Source organism: Rutilus rutilus, assembly GCF_951802725.1.
Source record: "Rutilus rutilus genome assembly, chromosome: 21".
Classification (NCBI taxonomy): Eukaryota; Metazoa; Chordata; class Actinopteri; order Cypriniformes; family Leuciscidae; genus Rutilus; species Rutilus rutilus.
This window is the reverse complement of record NC_140226.1, coordinates 32,946,330-32,964,335: the sequence shown is the minus strand read 5'-3', so window position 1 is coordinate 32,964,335 and position 18,006 is coordinate 32,946,330. Positions and strand designations below refer to the sequence as shown.

Sequence of the window (18,006 nt, the reverse complement as noted above, 5' to 3'; positions counted from 1 at the left end):
GAAAAAGGTATTAGCTCCTGTCCGAGTATGTGTTGTTTATGTGCCTAATGACTGTCATAGTCTCACAGACTGCTTATTTTTTAAACAGATCAGTAAAATGTTAGTGCTTCAGCCCTGACAGTTGTACCTAACACTGCATAGATAACGTTACGCATCACTGACAACAAGCCTACATTTACCGGAAAAAAGTTTTTCATGACCATTAGCTGTAACATCAATCTGTCAATGAACTAACGCAGGGGTTCCCAAACTTTTTCGTTCTAGGACCCACCTAGACAAGTATAATCAATCTCAAGACCCACTTGCACTGGTGCTACCAACTTTCTCAGTTGGTCGCACCAGCATGATTTGGTTGAACTTTATTTTTTGTTCTTTTTTTTTTTTTTTTTTTTTTGCTACATGTCATGGGATTAATCAGTGCATGCTGATGGTCTTAATCTGCATTCCCTAGTTTTGCACTGATGTAAAAAGACTGACAGTGACAAGCCTTCATGTTAGCTAAATATTTTAAACTTTTAACTCTTAAAAAAACTTTTAAAAACATGTATGTTCTTTAATGTTTGATTATAATTTTACCGTCTTCACATAGGGATGGGAAATGATAAGATTTTATCAATAATAATAATGCCACTGACGATCCGATTCTTTAACGATTCTCTTATCGATTCTTGATAGCACTGTGTGGAAAAATGTAGTCATATGCTTTTAAAAAAAAAAAAAGGGGGTTTTATTTATTTTAAAGCTTAAGCTTGAGTAAGCAAACTGTACTTTTTATGTAATTTATGTAATAAATAGAACTTTATTGTAAAGTGTTACTGATTCAAACGTCTCCTGAGTTCACTGTTGGAAAGATCAGTTGTCCATTCATTAAAAATGAATCGGTTCAAAGGAGTCATTAGTTCGTGAATTGGACGTGTGCGCGTTGTGTGATTATCCCAGCAGTTAGGACATAGACATCCAAGATTTGTGTCAACACAGAAAACATTTCATCACTGGATAGTTTTTTTTCGTTTAATTAAAGTGTTGTTTTATGTCAGCTGAATGTCTGGGACGCTTTTCAGAGAAGATAAGGCAACAACTTATTTAGCACAATTCACACACAGCGGTAATTGAGGAAGAAAAAAAAAATCTCCGAATGCTCCACATGAAACTTTGTTCTTCCGACCTTTTACCACCGTGTCGATTTATTTTGATTAATATGTGCGAGGGAGAGAGAGCAAGACAGCGCTTAGTTTGGAGACGGTGAAGTCTTTTTTACACTTTCGCCTGGCTCCGAAGAGAGAGAGAGAGAGAGCGCGCGCGCGACCGAGTACTCTCTCTGCTCGTTCTTTCAGTTAAACATGCACTGTGACTCTGTCACAAGCGCAGCAGTTCATCTACATTACTCAGCGATCAAATAACACTTTGGCGGGCGCTAAAACTCATAGTCGTTTGGTCATTAATCGGACTGGTTTTGTTTCACTCATCGTAACGTAAATTTAGCTGCAGCTAAGTGCCTTTGTGCGACCCACCTTTTCTCACTGTGTGACCCACAAGTGGGTCGCGACCCACAGTTTGAAAACCACTGAACTAACGTATACATCAGTAAACACATAGCGTTCGTATCTCACTACTCTACCCTGCCAGTACACACAAAGATAGATCGAAGTGACATTACGTTAACCAACCATTCAGAAACGTCTTCAAAATATTCTTCAAAATATAACGTTACCCTCAACTGTTGTCAAGGCAACACTCCACGTGTGTTGTGTCAAAACGCCCCACAGAACAGAGGGGCGGGGTGATCAAAGCTCATTATCATTTAAAGACACATGCACTTAAACGGCGTGCTGAAAACAGAGCTGTTTTTGACCAGGTAAAATGAGTGTTTTCTTACAATACTAATGAGAATTTTTAATTAAAGTATATTACAAACTTTTAATTTAGACCCTAAAGAATCATATTAGCTTGTACAAAAATGGCATTATATGACCCCTTTAAAGGTGCATTGCGCAAGTCTCTGAGTTTTTGCAGAACTATGCCCCCTTCTGGCGACACGCGGAACTGCAACCAGAGTTGTGCACGCGGTTACGTGGAGTTTGCGTTGGGGTTTGGGATGAACTAGAAGCCGGTCTCTTTGAATCCATCTTCTACTTTTGCAAAAGTCGCTTGAGTTGTCTTCGCTGATGCGGATAATGGCGGCGAATACACAAACCTGCCAGACATAGCCAGGTGAGCGTGAACGCGCATGACGTCACGCCCAGTCGATTCCGTCCCGAATCCCTCTTATTTATTTTACTGTACAGGATTATAGAGGCAATCGCAGTGATCATAGAAGGGCTCATTCAGCACATCAGGCAATTGTTTAAGCATGTATGGGTTAGAAAAACGGGTATTTTTAACATGAAAAGTTGCTTAATGCACCTTTAAAGGCATGGACTCATGCATGTCCTGGGAATCGAACCCATGCCCTCGGTGTTGCAAACATCACACTCTGCTGTTTGAGCTGCATTTAGGCTATTTATATATAAAAAAATCCTTTATGAAAGTAAAATGGGCTGAAATCTACAGGTTCACCATGGTATTTGGCACAAAATTCATCTTTATCCATTTCTTCTCGACCAGTGAGGCATACTGCATAAACTGAAGTCAATTACTGTAATACAGACAAATTCAGAATGACGCGCAGTTGCAAAACAGGTGAGAATTATCATAATTGTCTGACATTGTCCTTTTTCCAGCATTCTCGGTTTAGAAGCGAGCTGATAATAAGCGTGATTGAAAGAGGCGAGCGGAGGAATAATGTGCTTGTGGATGTCCGCTTCATTGTGTGAAACTGGCTAATGAATAAGAATGAAGCCGTAGCGGCGTTGTGGAGGAGAGACAGCGTGACACCGACGCTCCAGATTTGGCGACGCTGTTACTGGCGCGCCGCGGCACAGAAGACCTGGCAGAGCCCGTGTTCTCGTCACGACAGCCAGCACTGTTAGAGGGGTGATTAATTATGGTGCTGATGAAACGTGATGGCAGTGGAGATGTCAGTGAGATGACAGGAGGGACACATCACACAGCGACATCTGGACGGATCCTCAGCCTCCACACCAGCGCTGTCTCTGCGAATCCCTTAATGTCACGGACAGCGTCTATTTCAGGAGTCAATGTGACACGTGTAAAGCTGCTTCATTTACACTACAATCATAATGATATTGGTCCTTTTCTCATTATGTGACCTAGAGAACATCACCTCCATATATAAAACAACAACTAATTATTTATGACCAACAGATATGCACATTAGAAACCTTTGTGTCACCAGATCACATGTAGAAATATGAATGTATATCAAAAACATTTGATTTGGGGTCAGGAAGTTTACTCATGATACAATTCAGCTTGATTAATTGATTTCCACACAAATATGAAGCAGCAAAACCGTTTTCAACATTGATAATAATAATCATAAATGTTTCTTGAGCATCAAATCCTCATATTATACTGATTTCTGAAGGATCATGTGACACTGAAGACTGGAGTAATGATGCTGAAAATTCAGCTTTGATCACAGGAATAAATTACATTTTACAATGTATTCACATAGAGAACATCTAATAATATTGTAATAATATTTAACAATATTACTGTTTTTAGTTTTTTAAAAGTTTTTTTAACAAATAGGCCTAAATAAAGCCTTTTTTTAAAGAACATAAAAAAAAAACCTTACTGACCCAAAACTTTTGAATGGTAGTGTAAATCTAAGTGAAGTCTTTGTATGTTTCACCTAAATTGTTTACTCACCCTCATTACGTTTCAAACTATGACTTTCTTTCTTCTGTGAAATACAAAAGAAGATACTTTGTAAAAATGTTTTATGTCCATACAAAAAAAGTGAATGGGGTCCAATGTAATTTGGTTCCCAATGATCTTCAAAACATCTTCTTTTTTTGCTCCATGGAAGAATGAAAGTCATACAGGCTTGGAATGACATGAGGGTGAATACATAATGACAAAATTTTCATTTTTGGGTACTATAAGTGTAGTAATGAGTAAATAAACTCCTTTTGGATCCTCAGTTTCCCAATGTCTGCAAAACTCTTAACCCAAACATGAGCGTCATGAGGACATAACTGAATATTTTCCTTGATGGAAAAACACAGGAAACACAGTAAATTTCCCAGATGAATTGCTCTGTAAAGTTAATGGGATGGATGTTGGAAATCCCAAAGGTGCAGAGAACAGTCGGGCGTGTGTTTGTGAATCTCATGTTTAACCCTTTCTTCGCCGCTCCGACTGGATCTATTTCTGGCTCGTGTGTCGAAGGCGAAGGGAAACACTGAACCTGCCTGTTTATTTACATCTTCAGCCTTGTATCTTCTCGTTTCTTTATGCATTCCCTTGTGAAAAAGAAGTACACTTTAGCAATTCTTTTAAAACAAGTACTTATACAGAAGTAATATACTTTAAAAGAATATACATAAGTGTAATCATGAAAGTGGACTCTCTTTAAGTCCATTTATAGGTTAATATTGTATATTATATATTATATTAAGTAAATGGCCATACACAGATATTTATGGGTGCAGGTGTTCAAGTGAAACTATTTAATAAGTGATATACTGGTAAAAATATTTTAACTATTTACATGAATTAACACTATACACCATCGGGGCTGTTACTAATCAAATAAAATCAGTATAAACAAACCCCTTTACTAATTAGTAACATAAATTTACACTGCAATTACAAATGCATAAATAATGTTATGAGATAAAAGTTTTTAGATGTTTTTATTTTTATTTTTTAAGAGTGTGTAGTAAAAGAGTTGGCAAGCTTTGGGACATTAGTACTTGGTCATCTTTAACGGACAGATCTGTCGTGTGCATCCTGTCACCGTAAACTGCTGTCAATCATCTTGTCACAGTTAAAATCCTCCATTCAATCTAAATTAAAGGGGTGATGAACTGAGAAATCAAATTTTCCTTGAGCTTTTGACATATAAGAGGTCATCATACTATAAGAGTATCTTGTACGTTTCAGAACTGAAAACTTCCTTGTTAGTCCAATAAAAGCTTTTATTGACACCAGGCACAGCGAACCACAGGTTTTTCAAGGTGGTGATCTATGACGTCATAGGGTATAAAACTCCGCCTCCTCAGAAGAAGATCAACGCCTACTTCAACACTGCCTGTTCAGCCCCGCCTACCGATTTGTGCATTACAGTTTTTCTCAGTCGCTTTGGTGCATTTCTCACATCACTATTTACATTTGCACAACAGTTAGTTCAACCTCCACAACATTTAGTCATTTAGCAGTTTCTCATTCCTTCCAACAAATTGCAAATGCTTTTGGATATGCATCAATTGCTTTCATACAACTCTCTGCTGTTTTATAACATTATCATTTGCTTATGTCATGTCAGTCAAAACGAACTATACTTGTGAATGCTGAATAGTCATTCCATATAAAACTAATAGTCCACATTTCATTGCTTGAGTCATTACATACAACAATGTTGAACTAGTTGTCAAAATCTGTCAAGCAAATTTTACGCATTTTTTTAAACCTTTTTTTTTTTCTGAAAATGTCTCTTAAATTGAACAATTTCTCTCAGGTGAATCTCAGCTTTCACTGATGAGGAACGTCTGGATGTGCATGAATGATTACAGTACTATGTATGTTGTATGTTCAGTTCCAATATGTACTGCAGTATTGTGTACAGTTGTGCACAGCTCGACCCAAAGGGAGTTTATGTTTGTTGTAAATAAGGGTGTATTTTTTTCTTTTGCACAATGCTGTGAACAAATTAGAATTGCAAAGAGCATATTCAGTAAAAATTTGAAACATACATATTCAGTGTCTTGTACTCAGTTACCTCACTAAATACAGTAATGTGTAACTTTACTGTATTTTTTAAATGGCTGTGCAGATAGTATATAGTGCTTGAGCATGTTCAGGTAGTGTCACCAAGATCTGACTTTTTTGCATTGGAAAACATTTACAGAGTAAACTGTCATAATGAAAACATGACAAAGCCATTTGACTATCTTGTTCATAAACAATGGTGTCAGGACTTTTCATCTTGATGACACTGACACTTTCATTGACATCAATACTTGCTTTTGAGGAATGAGCTCTCCATTTTGAGCAAGCGACACGCTTTTGCAGGTTATCACCTAGGTTTTGCAGTTTGTACTAATTGTTTTGAGAACTGCATTAACTGTTGTGCAAATGTAAATAGTGATGTGAGAAATGCACCAAAGCGACTGAGAAAAACTGTAAATGAAACTCATTATAATATGCAAAACTGATTATCCAATCATAGCAGTGGGCGTTTACTTCCAAGTCTTCAATGCGGCACGCCCATTAAAACTGAGCGTTTCAGGAGCTAGGCTCAAAACCAGGGTAGAAAATAGCCTATTACTGATTTATTTTTATGTTTTTGAATGTAAAAACCAAGCGAGCGTTATAAGTTGACCTCAGACAACAATATAAAAAAATTTAATAAGCCAGTTCATGACCCCTTTAATTTCCTACCGTTTCGGGGAGAAATGTTGTAGCACGATGATCTGCCAGTCGTGGGTCTTTCATGCGGAGACTCTCCTCGTGTGTTTGCAATTTGAATATAATGATACAGTTAAAAGTTAATGGCTAAACATATCTTTACAAAAGTTCACAATGCTGCTGCAGATGAAATATAATGTGGACAACATTGAATAAATACATTTTCGTCAGGTTAGATAATCAAGCGTAGCATCAGTTCTGGTGGGTCACGTTAGTCAAGCTCTCATCAGCGACTCTCAGCTGATCCACGTCTACCTATAGGAATACGACGTCTATCACTGTATTCATATATAAGCTCCTTCAGTATTATCAGCAGCTATGGCGTTTCTCAGGAGTGAATTACCCCCCTCCCTCCCCAGCTCCACCTCTCGTCAGTCACGATTTGACCTTCTGATTCCCCTTTAAATCAGAATAAATTCTCGAATTATGTTGTACTTTAAAATCTTGAATGAATGATATCTGCACACATTCATGTTGGTTCTGTTCTGTTTACCCTAAGAAGGGATATTGCTGCTCTTATCCATGCTAGGCTAGTTCTTGCCCAGAACAGAACCATACCGCCAATCAAAACTGTATGCTAATTGTCAATCGTATTCGACGATAGTGGTCCTGACAGAACTGATAATTAATCACTCAAACCCTTTATCTAAACCTCTCTGCATAACCACCGGACTCGCAGTCCTCCATGACTGTAGTTTTTAAACACTTTTCACTCGTGTTTGTAGTTGTAATCAAATCCTTGTCCAACATGCGATGGGTTGTGAGCAATATTAGCCGTTAGAGTGAGCACGGATCTGCACTTCGGATTCTGACCGGAAAAAGTATAGACCATACGGGTATCTTGAATACTCATTTCAAAATACTACGATTTGGGACTTACTAATTCTATTTTCGAATACTATTTAGGACGGATAGTATTCGAATTGGGACACACTGATACTCTCTTGAGTAGGTACTTATTTTGAATAAGTAATTACTTAATGACATCTAAAATTAGGTTCTGTGTAGTATGAATGAAATCCATGTGTACTACATCCACCATGTTGTCATTGTCATGTGACCTTCCAGCATCAGTTGTCGCTTCACTGCCATTCACAAATCCTCTCCTGAGGCCTCATGGGATAGTAAAGTGTCCAACATATGCACACTTCAGAATCTCGCAGGAAGTAGTAGATTATCCGGGTACTTTCACCTACTCTGAGTACTTTGAATTCACACATTGTCACATACTATTTTTCACCAACTATATAGTAGAGAAGTATGCCATTTCAGATGCAGCCTGTCTTTATGAATGGGTCATTGACTCACTTGATTAGTTTAAAAATGCAAAATCATTCGAGAACAAAAGTTGCTGTGAAATGCAAATGTTCTGCTTTTGGAATTTTTGTTGGCAATAATGCTGGTACTCAGAAAAGAGCACTCTTGCTTGTGTGATATTGCTTAACTATGTTATACAATAACAGGGACAAAACATATTTTGAATTCTTTATTCTGGTGGCATTTCTGACCTTGCACAATTCTATTTTACACCGATAAACTAGCTTGCTTGTTAAGCATAATGGAGGGCTATTAACTAAATTAGGCTGGATTGAAATTAGTCACTTTCACAGTTTCTCAGAAATCACTTACTGCACCTTCTAAGAATTGTGTGTGTACATTTAGTACAATTACATTTAATTTCCACAAGGGCCTTTGAACAGCTAATAACAGTAAAACAAGAGTGGTGACATTAAAATATGCTCCATTGTCTTCAAGTCATAATTTTTTGGGGTGAAATATGATCCATGGTCTCAACAGGTTTTATGATATTAAGGCATTGGCGTCGGAAGAAAAAAAAAAGTGGGTGGGTCCTCCCCCAGAAAAACATTACTGGAGTAAATACCATTTCATTCTGGTGCCTTTTAATTAAACAGGTAAACTAAACTCCACTTAACATCCGGCGGTTCTTTGCCTCCACGTCGTGTATTAAATGCACAGCTATCCGTGGATGATCCCCCTAATATGGTAATTTGCCAGCAATGACAACTTAAAGCTGTTATTGATGTTTGCAACCCAATATTTGACTGGAAAGGTACAACGGGCGGTTACTTTCGTCAGTTGCGGCTCGTTGAGAAATATAATGTAGCGATTCAGCGGAAATGGAGTTTAATTTATTCATTTTAATTAAAAAAATATATTTAATTTAATTCCTCAAGTAGAATAGATTTGACTGACGACGCTCTGAAAAGCGAACAGACAAATGCGCTGAATTAGAGACGGTAAAAATGAGTGGGTATAATATCATTGATCTTAAAAAGTGGGTGGGTCCGGTCCCACATACAATGGTTCCAACGCCCATGTATTAAGGTAATAAACTTCAGTGGAAATTTGATAGACAATTGTCACAATATGCACAAACACTGAGAGCACAGGAATATTATAGGAACACCAACTGAATTACACCTGCAGTGCATCATGAGACAAGGTGTTTCTTGCAAAGTGCTTTTGGAAATATTTGCTTGCCAAATTCTTAAGAGCATTATGGGTACCAAAGGATGCAACCAAAGGATTCCAGGCTATATGGGACTTGAAAAAGTACAGTAGAACTATTGGTTTCACCACATTGGCAGAATGAGGCACTCTTTCAAAGTCAAGAGCAGTTAAACCAGACGTGAAGCAAAATGACAAGAGAGGTACAATTAAGGATTGATGTGTCAGTTTTATTGAGAATCTCCCTTTTCCCCTTGAATCAATACAGGACCAAGTGAGGCCTTGCCTTCCCACTGAATGCCTAGAGAAGAAAAAAGGCAAGTTAGAGCACTTGAAATCAAAAGCAACCTTAGAAAGAGCAAAGTTTACCAACCTCCATAGGGAGAAGCAGCAAATTCACTATCAGGACCACATGTTGAGTCACAGCAACCACAAACTTGGTCATTTCCATCGGCAGCAGACCACCTGCAAAAAGACAAAGACATGGAACCGTCAACATGAGAATAACTACTGAGGATAACTTAACACCCCCAGCCCCCCCCCCCCCCCCAAAAAAATCCACATACCCATTGGCAAAGGAACAGGATTTGCGCTGAGCATCACTGGGTGCAGAAGCAATAGTTGCCTTCAGAATACAGGTTATGTAGATCTGCAAGGGATGACAGACAAGTCACAAAACCAAAGCAGATGAGAGGATAAGTCAAATTAACTGATATATAGTACATACAGAAGGACTGTTGCCCTCATGGAACACAAACGCCTCCAGCTGGAACTGGATCTTGTCAACCTGAGACCGAGGAATGAAGTGGGAGCTGGAAGCTGTAGTTTTGGCATCCACAAAGCACCTGACGACAAAGCAATCACAAAGAGTAACTCATGAATGTCAACTGTAGAGCATATAGCAACTAGACCTTACCCATGACTCTGTGACAAAAAGCAACTTAAACAGTCCTACCGCATCAAGGACCATGACCTTACCCATAATTCTCAATGAAGGAATATCTTGGAAGGGAGTTCACATCAGGTACTTGAGTGGCCACACAGCGGTCCACAAACACACGCAGAGGCACATGATTGAACTGATATACAGATGCCTCGATGTTAATAACGTCACCCAGGAAAAAGTAGTATGAAGGCCTCTGATAGGACCAATCATCTACACAAAAACACATTTTAGGCACAGCCACAATAGCAAGGGTAAAGGTTTTTATAATTATTGAAAGAAAACCTGTACCAACCCATCATGATCTTCAGGGAGAACAGCAAAACTTCTTGACCAGCCTCTGTTGAGGCATAAGGGACCCATGCTGGCCTCAAGGCATCACTGCTTATATTTTGAAGCCTGCGGTTCATGAAAGTACCCATTAAACAGTCTTCCAGTTGCACAAGAAAGTGCAGAAAGTTAGAGTGTCACAGAGATCACTTACCTTTGATAATGGCATTGAACACCAACAATTGCACCTTCGGACCGGGTAATCGGAGCAGCTGCAAACGCCTCAGGGGTGTAGGTAAGAGAGAAGGTGTAGACAAGCTCATCCTCATTCAGCTGTAAAAAGATTGTGGTTACCAACAGGGTCATCCAAAAGACTTCACATATACCAATATGGGAGAAAGTACACTGCAATATGGTGGAATAATTCCTTAAGAGCAAATCACCAATTAGTAAACTCTTCACAGCACCACAGCTGCCCTCAGAAACACCAGTGTTGCCAGAGATAGTCAATGTTTTGGAGACATGCACTTAAGATTGAACATGCACATTGACTGTTCCAGGGTAAAAAAAGCTAGCTTTAACACTATTAAAGTACAATACTTGTTCTAGTTTCTTAAGCTCCTTTCATAACATTTATGAGAGTTTAGATCAGATGTTGGTTTGAAAGGTTATATAAAGGCAAGTGGCTTGAAAATTCAGGATTTAACCATTCAAATAGATAGATCTTAGCTGCCCTGGCATTGTAAAACCAAGTGAACTGATTTTCCTTGAAGGTCCCCTGCCACAACAAAATCACCCATTAAGAGTTCTTACCATCAGCACACTGTTGCAGTCCTGTAATTCATACTCAAAGATGAGCACTCTTGACTCAGGATCCTGAGCAACAACAGGACATCCACCTAGAGACAGACCAGTTGGCTGGATCAACTGACCATTACTGAAAAAGTCCTGCTGGACCTCTACAAGAACCCTGTTCTCGCCGCATTGAACCGCTACACTGCTAGGAGTCACAGGTTGCCTCAACTGGAAGTCCACCGCCAACTCGCGCTGCACCTCAGGAACAATGGGATATCTCCAATCCAAAGGCTTCACTGGACCCTGCAACAGCTGTTTCTCCTGAAGGCCAAAAGGATCCTGTGCAAGACTTTTGAAGTCGGGACCCAAAGGACTCTGAAACTGAGAAGCCACTTGCAAAGGGTTCCAGAGCCCTAGAGGAGAAAGGCCAGGACTTCTGGAAGCTGGATCTGATTTTGGCCCAACACTTCTTGGTCTATGACTGTACCTTAAACTTCCCCAGACATCAGGCAGATCAAATGCAACAATCACAACCATCACTAAGACAACTTTCAGGAACCCCATCCTAACAAACTTTGACTGAAACACCACAACACACACCAGTGCTTGGCTTTGCCATTTTGTACACCTTTGAGTTAAGGTGGCTCCACCCCTTTTACCTTAATTGATTACCATTGATTCTTCTCTGGACCTGTAGAGTTTTTGCACCACTGCACATTTTGTCTCTCTTATCTGACACATTGAGTGGGGTATTTACATGACACCATTTTCAACCAAAACTGGGTCAATGGCCATGTTTTTTTGGCCTGTTGAATACCTGGTTCCAAAGCGGGACAACTCGGGCTTGAGGAGTGGTCATGAACAGTTTATCTGAGTTAGGAGACGGCAGCGCCGCATGACTTCATACCTTCGGATGACTCAAAACTCTCTTTAAGACAGCAGCGAGTGTTTGAATGCCTTCTGTTTGTGACCTGAAATATTTATATATAAGACTATGCACACTAACCATTACCATAGTAAACGTGGTAAATACGACCGCTTGAAGAAATCAGACAAATCATATAGGCTAGGCTGTCACAATCGTGTATTTATTTTATTTGTCAGTAAGTCTCGTCTCTTTATACCGGACTGTCTGATATCCAGATTTAGCTCCCCATATGTCATAAAATAAAGCAAGTCTGGTTTTTCAGGAACTTCCTCTGTTTCTCTGACGGAAAATAAAACTGTATTGGGACTGTCACTGGAGAGAGTGCTAAAGCTCCTCAGGTCGTGGTGGGAAATGTGTAGAAATGATTGTTCTTTCTAAACGTGAAATAAACATACTGTCCTGTGACTACAAATAAACAGAAACAGATGCGACTGAATAAGTATGTGTCCACTTTCATTTGTGAAAGAACGATAAATGCCACTTTATTTCTGTGTGACTAATGTGCAATTTTGACATAAATAAATGTATTATGGTCAATGTGTCACTTATTAGTGTAAAACTATGGTAAAACATTGATGCTTGGGTTTTAAATCTTTAGGTAAACAACAAAAATGTCAACAAACTGACACTTTTATCATGTTCGCTTTGCGATCTCGCTACTTTCCTTTGATTTATTTCTTAGCTTTCTGATAAAACTTCCATTTGTTGGTGAAATGATGGGTTTGTGTGACGTTGTCCCAGAGAGGCGTGTTGTGGACTCCACCTGGTCATCCCCACTGGTTTCAAAACATGTCTTCATTATGTTCTCATTTCTTGCGCGTCCGGTACTCTGCTACGATCTTGTTCCTGCAGCGACTTTCAGCATGTTTCCTAACACAACGTCTGATGTTTACATTTTACGTGGCGTGAGAAAGTTACACAATCACATTGATTATGTATTGGAGAATCCAATCAAGAAACTCAGACAGCTTGTCCAAGATAACTTTATGTCATCTAAAAAGCACCTGAGTGCAAAATGATAGACTAGAGATACAATGAATATAAAAAAAAAAAAAAAAAAAAAAGGTTTTCTATAACCACTTATATTTATAATCCCAGAGTATATTTATGGCCGTGAGTTGAACTCTGTGTCAAACAGCAGGTGAGCATATGGACTGGTGTTGTGCAGTTTGAGTCATTAATTAAGATATAAGCATTTCTGTCAGACCGTGAGTGTCTGTTTTTATGCGTGCTGCTGCATTATTTCTGGTTTGCTGCTGTGGACAGACTGCTAAACCTATAGTGACACTGTGTGTTAATTTTAGTAGCTGTGTGTGTAGAGGATTGCAGTGAAACCTGTGACATTGATTTGAGGTTTTTGGAGTTTGAGTGAAAAACCTGCAGGTGTTGCATCAGAAAACAGCAGACAGCTGCCCACTATACACAACTGATCTGAGATCAGACCAGCGGTTGCAGAAACTGCTTAGACTAGTCTTACAAGTTACTCATCCATTTGTTTTTTCTTTAAGACTGTTCTCACTTTTTTTTATGTCATGTTATAAAACATAGATTGGTCTAATTTGATGCCGAAAAGTAAGACTGATTCTCCCTAACTAACTGCTGTTTGGTCATACTAGTTCTTAAGTCAAGTCAAGTCACATTTATTTATACAGCGCTTTTTACAATACAGATTGCTTCAAATCAGCTTTACAGAGATAACAGGAAAGTAACGCAACAAAGTTTGTTTCCAGACGAAAATAGTGTCACAGTCCAGCTTAAGTAAGTTCAGTGATGGTTCATTTTTGTTTAAAAAAAGTTATTAATTTATTTAATTTATTTAATTACTGTAGTAACAGTGGTGTCATCGTCCAGCTCAGTTTTGTATAATAGTATCAATGCAGGCGGATCAATATTATTGTTGAATATTAAATTTAATGTTAAATTTTATGCAACTGGTCTCTGGATGATGAACACCCTGCTTTACCTTATCGAGGGTTTCTTACGTCATGTGCTTTCGATTGTTATGCAACCTGCTGGAATACTTGATTGTGATTGGTCAATGGCATTATTCAGTAGTCAGACAGGCTGTAAAAAAAAGTTGGTGTAGGATTTACTTTGAAATAATTTACACTCAGAATTTCACAAATAATTAGAAGAAAAAAAAACGGCAAGAAACATTGAATTAAACATAACATTTTAAAGGAGAAAAGACTGAAGTATAACTGAAGTATTATAAACTTATTTTCATTTAAATTTGCTAAAATCTTGCAGTGTAATGATGTTTAATGAGTCTAAACTGTGAAATAGAAATCAGTCCAGTGATTTCTTACATGCATACTCTCTTTCTTCGCACATAAAAATATAATTTACACTCAAATCAATATCTTAGTATTTGTTTGGTTTGTTGTGAGGATTCTGGTTTATGTTATGATAATGTCTGATTTACATAACTCTGATCATCTGTGGGCATTTATAGTTTGCTGAAGTAACACATTTTAAGAATTAGTCTGTAAAAATATGGCACAATGTGCTGTAGGAATTTTCCATATTGATGTTTTATCTCTATTTTGAATGATGTTGGGTTGTGTTTTAAAGTGAAAGGAAATAGCCATAAACTTTATGAATAATGTCCTGCAAGAAAATGATCTGTATACGTTTTATGTTTTTCAGATTTTCCAAAAGTGCATTTAGATTAGATTAGATTAGATTCAACTTTATTGTCATTACACAAGTACAGGTACAAGGCAACGAAATGCAGTTTAGGTCTAACCAGAAGTGCAATAGCAGCAAGTGCAGGATATACAGTGGTTCATAAGTGCAGAACATGGATATGTACTGAATAAATATAGAGTTGAATACTATTATAAACAAAAATTTACAGATAGATTGTCCTATGAATATAATATACAGATAACTCTTACTGTGAACAGAGTTTACAGCTAGATATGTACTGAATATAATAATATACAGATGGCTATTACTATAAACAGAATGTTTACAGATAGATATGTACTGAATATAATATACAGATGGCTGTTACTATAAACAGAATGTGAGCATAATATACAGATGGCTAATACTATAAACAGAATTTAACAAATAGATATATGTATAAGTTAGGCTAATGAGCAGTATAACAATGGATTTAAAGTAGTGCAAATAAAGTTTGGACAGAAGCTATCCGAGTGAAAGTGCAGTGGAAAGTAATTGCATATTACAGTTAAGGTACGATATTGCAATGTATATATAAACAGTCGGTACTGTAAATAAACAGTCGGCAGTGCAAATTGAGCATATTCCAGTCAAGGTAGTAGTGCAAGATGCATATGTAAACAGTTGTTACTGTAATAACAGTCAGCAGTGCAAATGAACATTATAGTATTGCAAATAACAAAATGGAGGCAGGTGTGAGGAGGGAGAGCCGAGTCAATCAGTATATGAGGGGAGTGGGATCAATGAGGGTTAGAGTTTAATAAAGAGACAGCTCTGGGGAAAAAACTGTTCTTTAGTCTGCTGGTCCTGGTCCGGAGGCACCTGAAACGCCTGCCGGAGGGCAGGAGAGAAAACAGTCTGTGGGCTGGGTGAGAGGAGTCCTTAAGGATGCTGCGAGCTCGATGCAGACAGCGTTTCCTCTGGATGTGCTCGATGGCAGGTAGTGGAGTCCCAGTGATGCGCTGGGCGGTTTTCACCACCCGCTGCAGTGCCTTGCGCTCTGCAACAGAACAGCTCCCATACCACACTGTAGCACAGTTGGTCAGGATGCTTTCTATTGCACAGCGATAGAAGTTCACCAGGATAGTGGGGGAAAGCTGATTCTTCCTCAGTGTCCTCAGGAAGAAAAGGCGCTGGTGAGCCTTCTTGACCAGGCTGGAGGTGTTGGTTGTCCAGGTCATGTCCGCCGAGATGTGGATCCCCAGGAACTTGAAACTGGAGACACGCTCAACAGCCATTCCATTGATGTGGATGGTGTCGTGTGTGCCTCTTGACACTTTCCTGAAGTCCACGATGAGTTCCTTCGTTTTGGTGGTGTTGAGGAGCTGGTTATTTTCGGTGCACCATGTGGCCAGGTGCTTGATCTCCTCCCTATAGGCAGTCTCATCGTTGTTGCTGATGAGACCAATCACCGTAGTGTCGTCCGCAAACTTGACGATGGAATTAGATCCGTACACAGGCTTGCAGTCGGAGGTGAAGAGGGAGTAGAGGAACGGGCTTAGCACACAGCCCTGTGGTACACCAGTGTTGAGTGTGATGGATGTGGAGCAGTTGGAGCCTGATCGAACATTCTGGGGTCTGTTGGTCAAGAAGTCCAAAATCCAGTTGCACATGGAGGTGTTGAAGCCCAGGTCTCCAAGTTTGGCTATTAACTTAGTTGGGATGACAGTGTTGAATGCTGAGCTGAAGTCAACAAACAGCATGCGTGCATAAGTGTTCTTATTGTCCAGATGTGTGAGCACAGAGTGCAGTGCCATGGAGACTGCATCCTCTGTGCTCCTATTGCTACGGTAGGCAAACTGGTGTGAGTCCAATGTGGATGGTAGAGAGTCTTTTAGGTGTGCCAGGACCAGCCGCTCAAAGCACTTCATTACGATGGGTGTGAGTGCTACAGGGCGGTAGTCATTAAGGCACTTCGGGCTGGAGTGTTTTGGCACTGGCACAATGGAAGTGCATTTAAAGCATGTTGGTACAGTTGCTTGGGCAAGAGACAGGTTGAAAATGTCTGTAAAAACCCCAGCGAGCTGCTCCGCACATGCCCTGAGTACGCGTCCAGGGATGTTGTCTGGTCCAGCAGCCTTGTGCGCGCTGATCCTGCTCAGTGCATTGCAGACATCTGTGGAGGAGAGTGTGATCGGTGGGTGGTCAGCTGAGGATTTGAGCTTGGTGGCAGTTTCTCTGTTGTCTCTTTCAAAGCGAGCATAAAAGTCATTTAGCTCGTTCAGGAAGTTGACATCAGTGGCTGCGGGGGTGGAGTGAGAGGGTTTGTAGTCACTGATGGCCTGAATGCCCTGCCACATGCGCCGAGGGTCAGCGTTGGAAAAGTGTCCCTCTATCTTAAGCTTGTAGCAGTGCTTGGCCTCTTTGATGCCCCTTTTCAGATTTGCTCTGGATGTGCTATAGGCTTGTGCATCTCCTGATCTGAAGGCAGTATTGCGTGTCTTCAATAGGAGTCGCACTTCCCTGTTCATCCATGGCTTCTGATTTGGGTATGTGGTGATCTGCTTCTGGGTTGTAACACTGTCAATGGTGGTATTAATATAATCCAGTACAGAGGAGGTGTAGCAGTCAATGTCCGTGTGAGAGCCACTGGTGGCTTGAGAAGCAAACATACTCCAGTCTGTGTGTAGAAACCTTTCCTGGAGTGAGAAATCTGCCCCCGCAGGCCACACCTTGATGGTCTTCATTGATGGCTTCACGCGATTGATCAGAGGTGCATATTTGGGGGTGAGGAACAAAGAAAGGTGATCTGACTGTCCCAAGTGGGGGAGGGGTGTCGCAACGTAAGCTTCAGCCATGTTTGTGTAAACATGGTCTAAGGTTTTGTTTCCTCTGGTGTGACAGGACATTTACTAGTCAAGGACTGAAGATGTTTTTGCATCTTTTGTATTTCTCTGTTTTCTGCTCGGCTGGAAGTTGGCTGGAGGTTCTCAATATTTCTGATGCCGTATGTTTGGCGTATATTTTACATTTTAAATCAGATTTCCAAGTCAAGTCAGGTCAACTTTTATTTTAATAGCGCTTTATACAATACAGATTGTTTCAAAGCAGATTTACAGAGAAAAACAGGAAAATAATGATCCAGTGATGCAGACTCATGAGGCAATAGTAAACAGTCATTATATTATTCACTTGAAATCAGTTCAGTTTTTCTTATCTTCCACCATCTTTTCAGAAACCTTTTTCAAACTCATCCTGTCAGTCTTCACCAATTCAAGTCAGATAATCTTCAGACTATGCCAGCCAAAAGTTATTAATGTCCTTTAATCAGTATCTTTATTTCTCACATTTCTGTATCTCAAACAGTAAACGTCATGGGTTTGGTTCTTAGGGAAAGCATGAAACGGTAAAATAAATGCAATGCAAGTCACTT

General features: G+C 39.5%; 2 protein-coding genes across 2 annotated transcripts in view; both read right to left on the bottom strand.

The window, feature by feature from the left end:
• Positions 1-11,610, bottom strand: part of LOC311280577 (zona pellucida sperm-binding protein 3-like) — a 213,791-nt gene extending 202,181 nt beyond the window's left edge. Inside the window, exon 1 of the mRNA XM_084392824.1 lies at positions 11,389-11,610. The gene's annotated coding sequence lies outside the window, so the exon portion shown is untranslated. The remainder of the gene's footprint in view (positions 1-11,388) is intronic.
• On the bottom strand, positions 9,216-11,578 carry LOC311280574 (zona pellucida sperm-binding protein 3-like; the record flags this gene model as incomplete). The annotated part of the gene is made up of 8 exons (XM_084392819.1): positions 9,216-9,307; positions 9,380-9,471; positions 9,573-9,655; positions 9,734-9,851; positions 9,985-10,162; positions 10,245-10,348; positions 10,434-10,552; positions 11,033-11,578. 8 exons carry the CDS (start codon positions 11,576-11,578, stop codon positions 9,237-9,239), a joined length of 1,311 nt encoding a protein of 436 aa, XP_084248945.1. The 3' UTR covers positions 9,216-9,236.
• Positions 11,611-18,006: the final 6,396 nt, after the last annotated feature.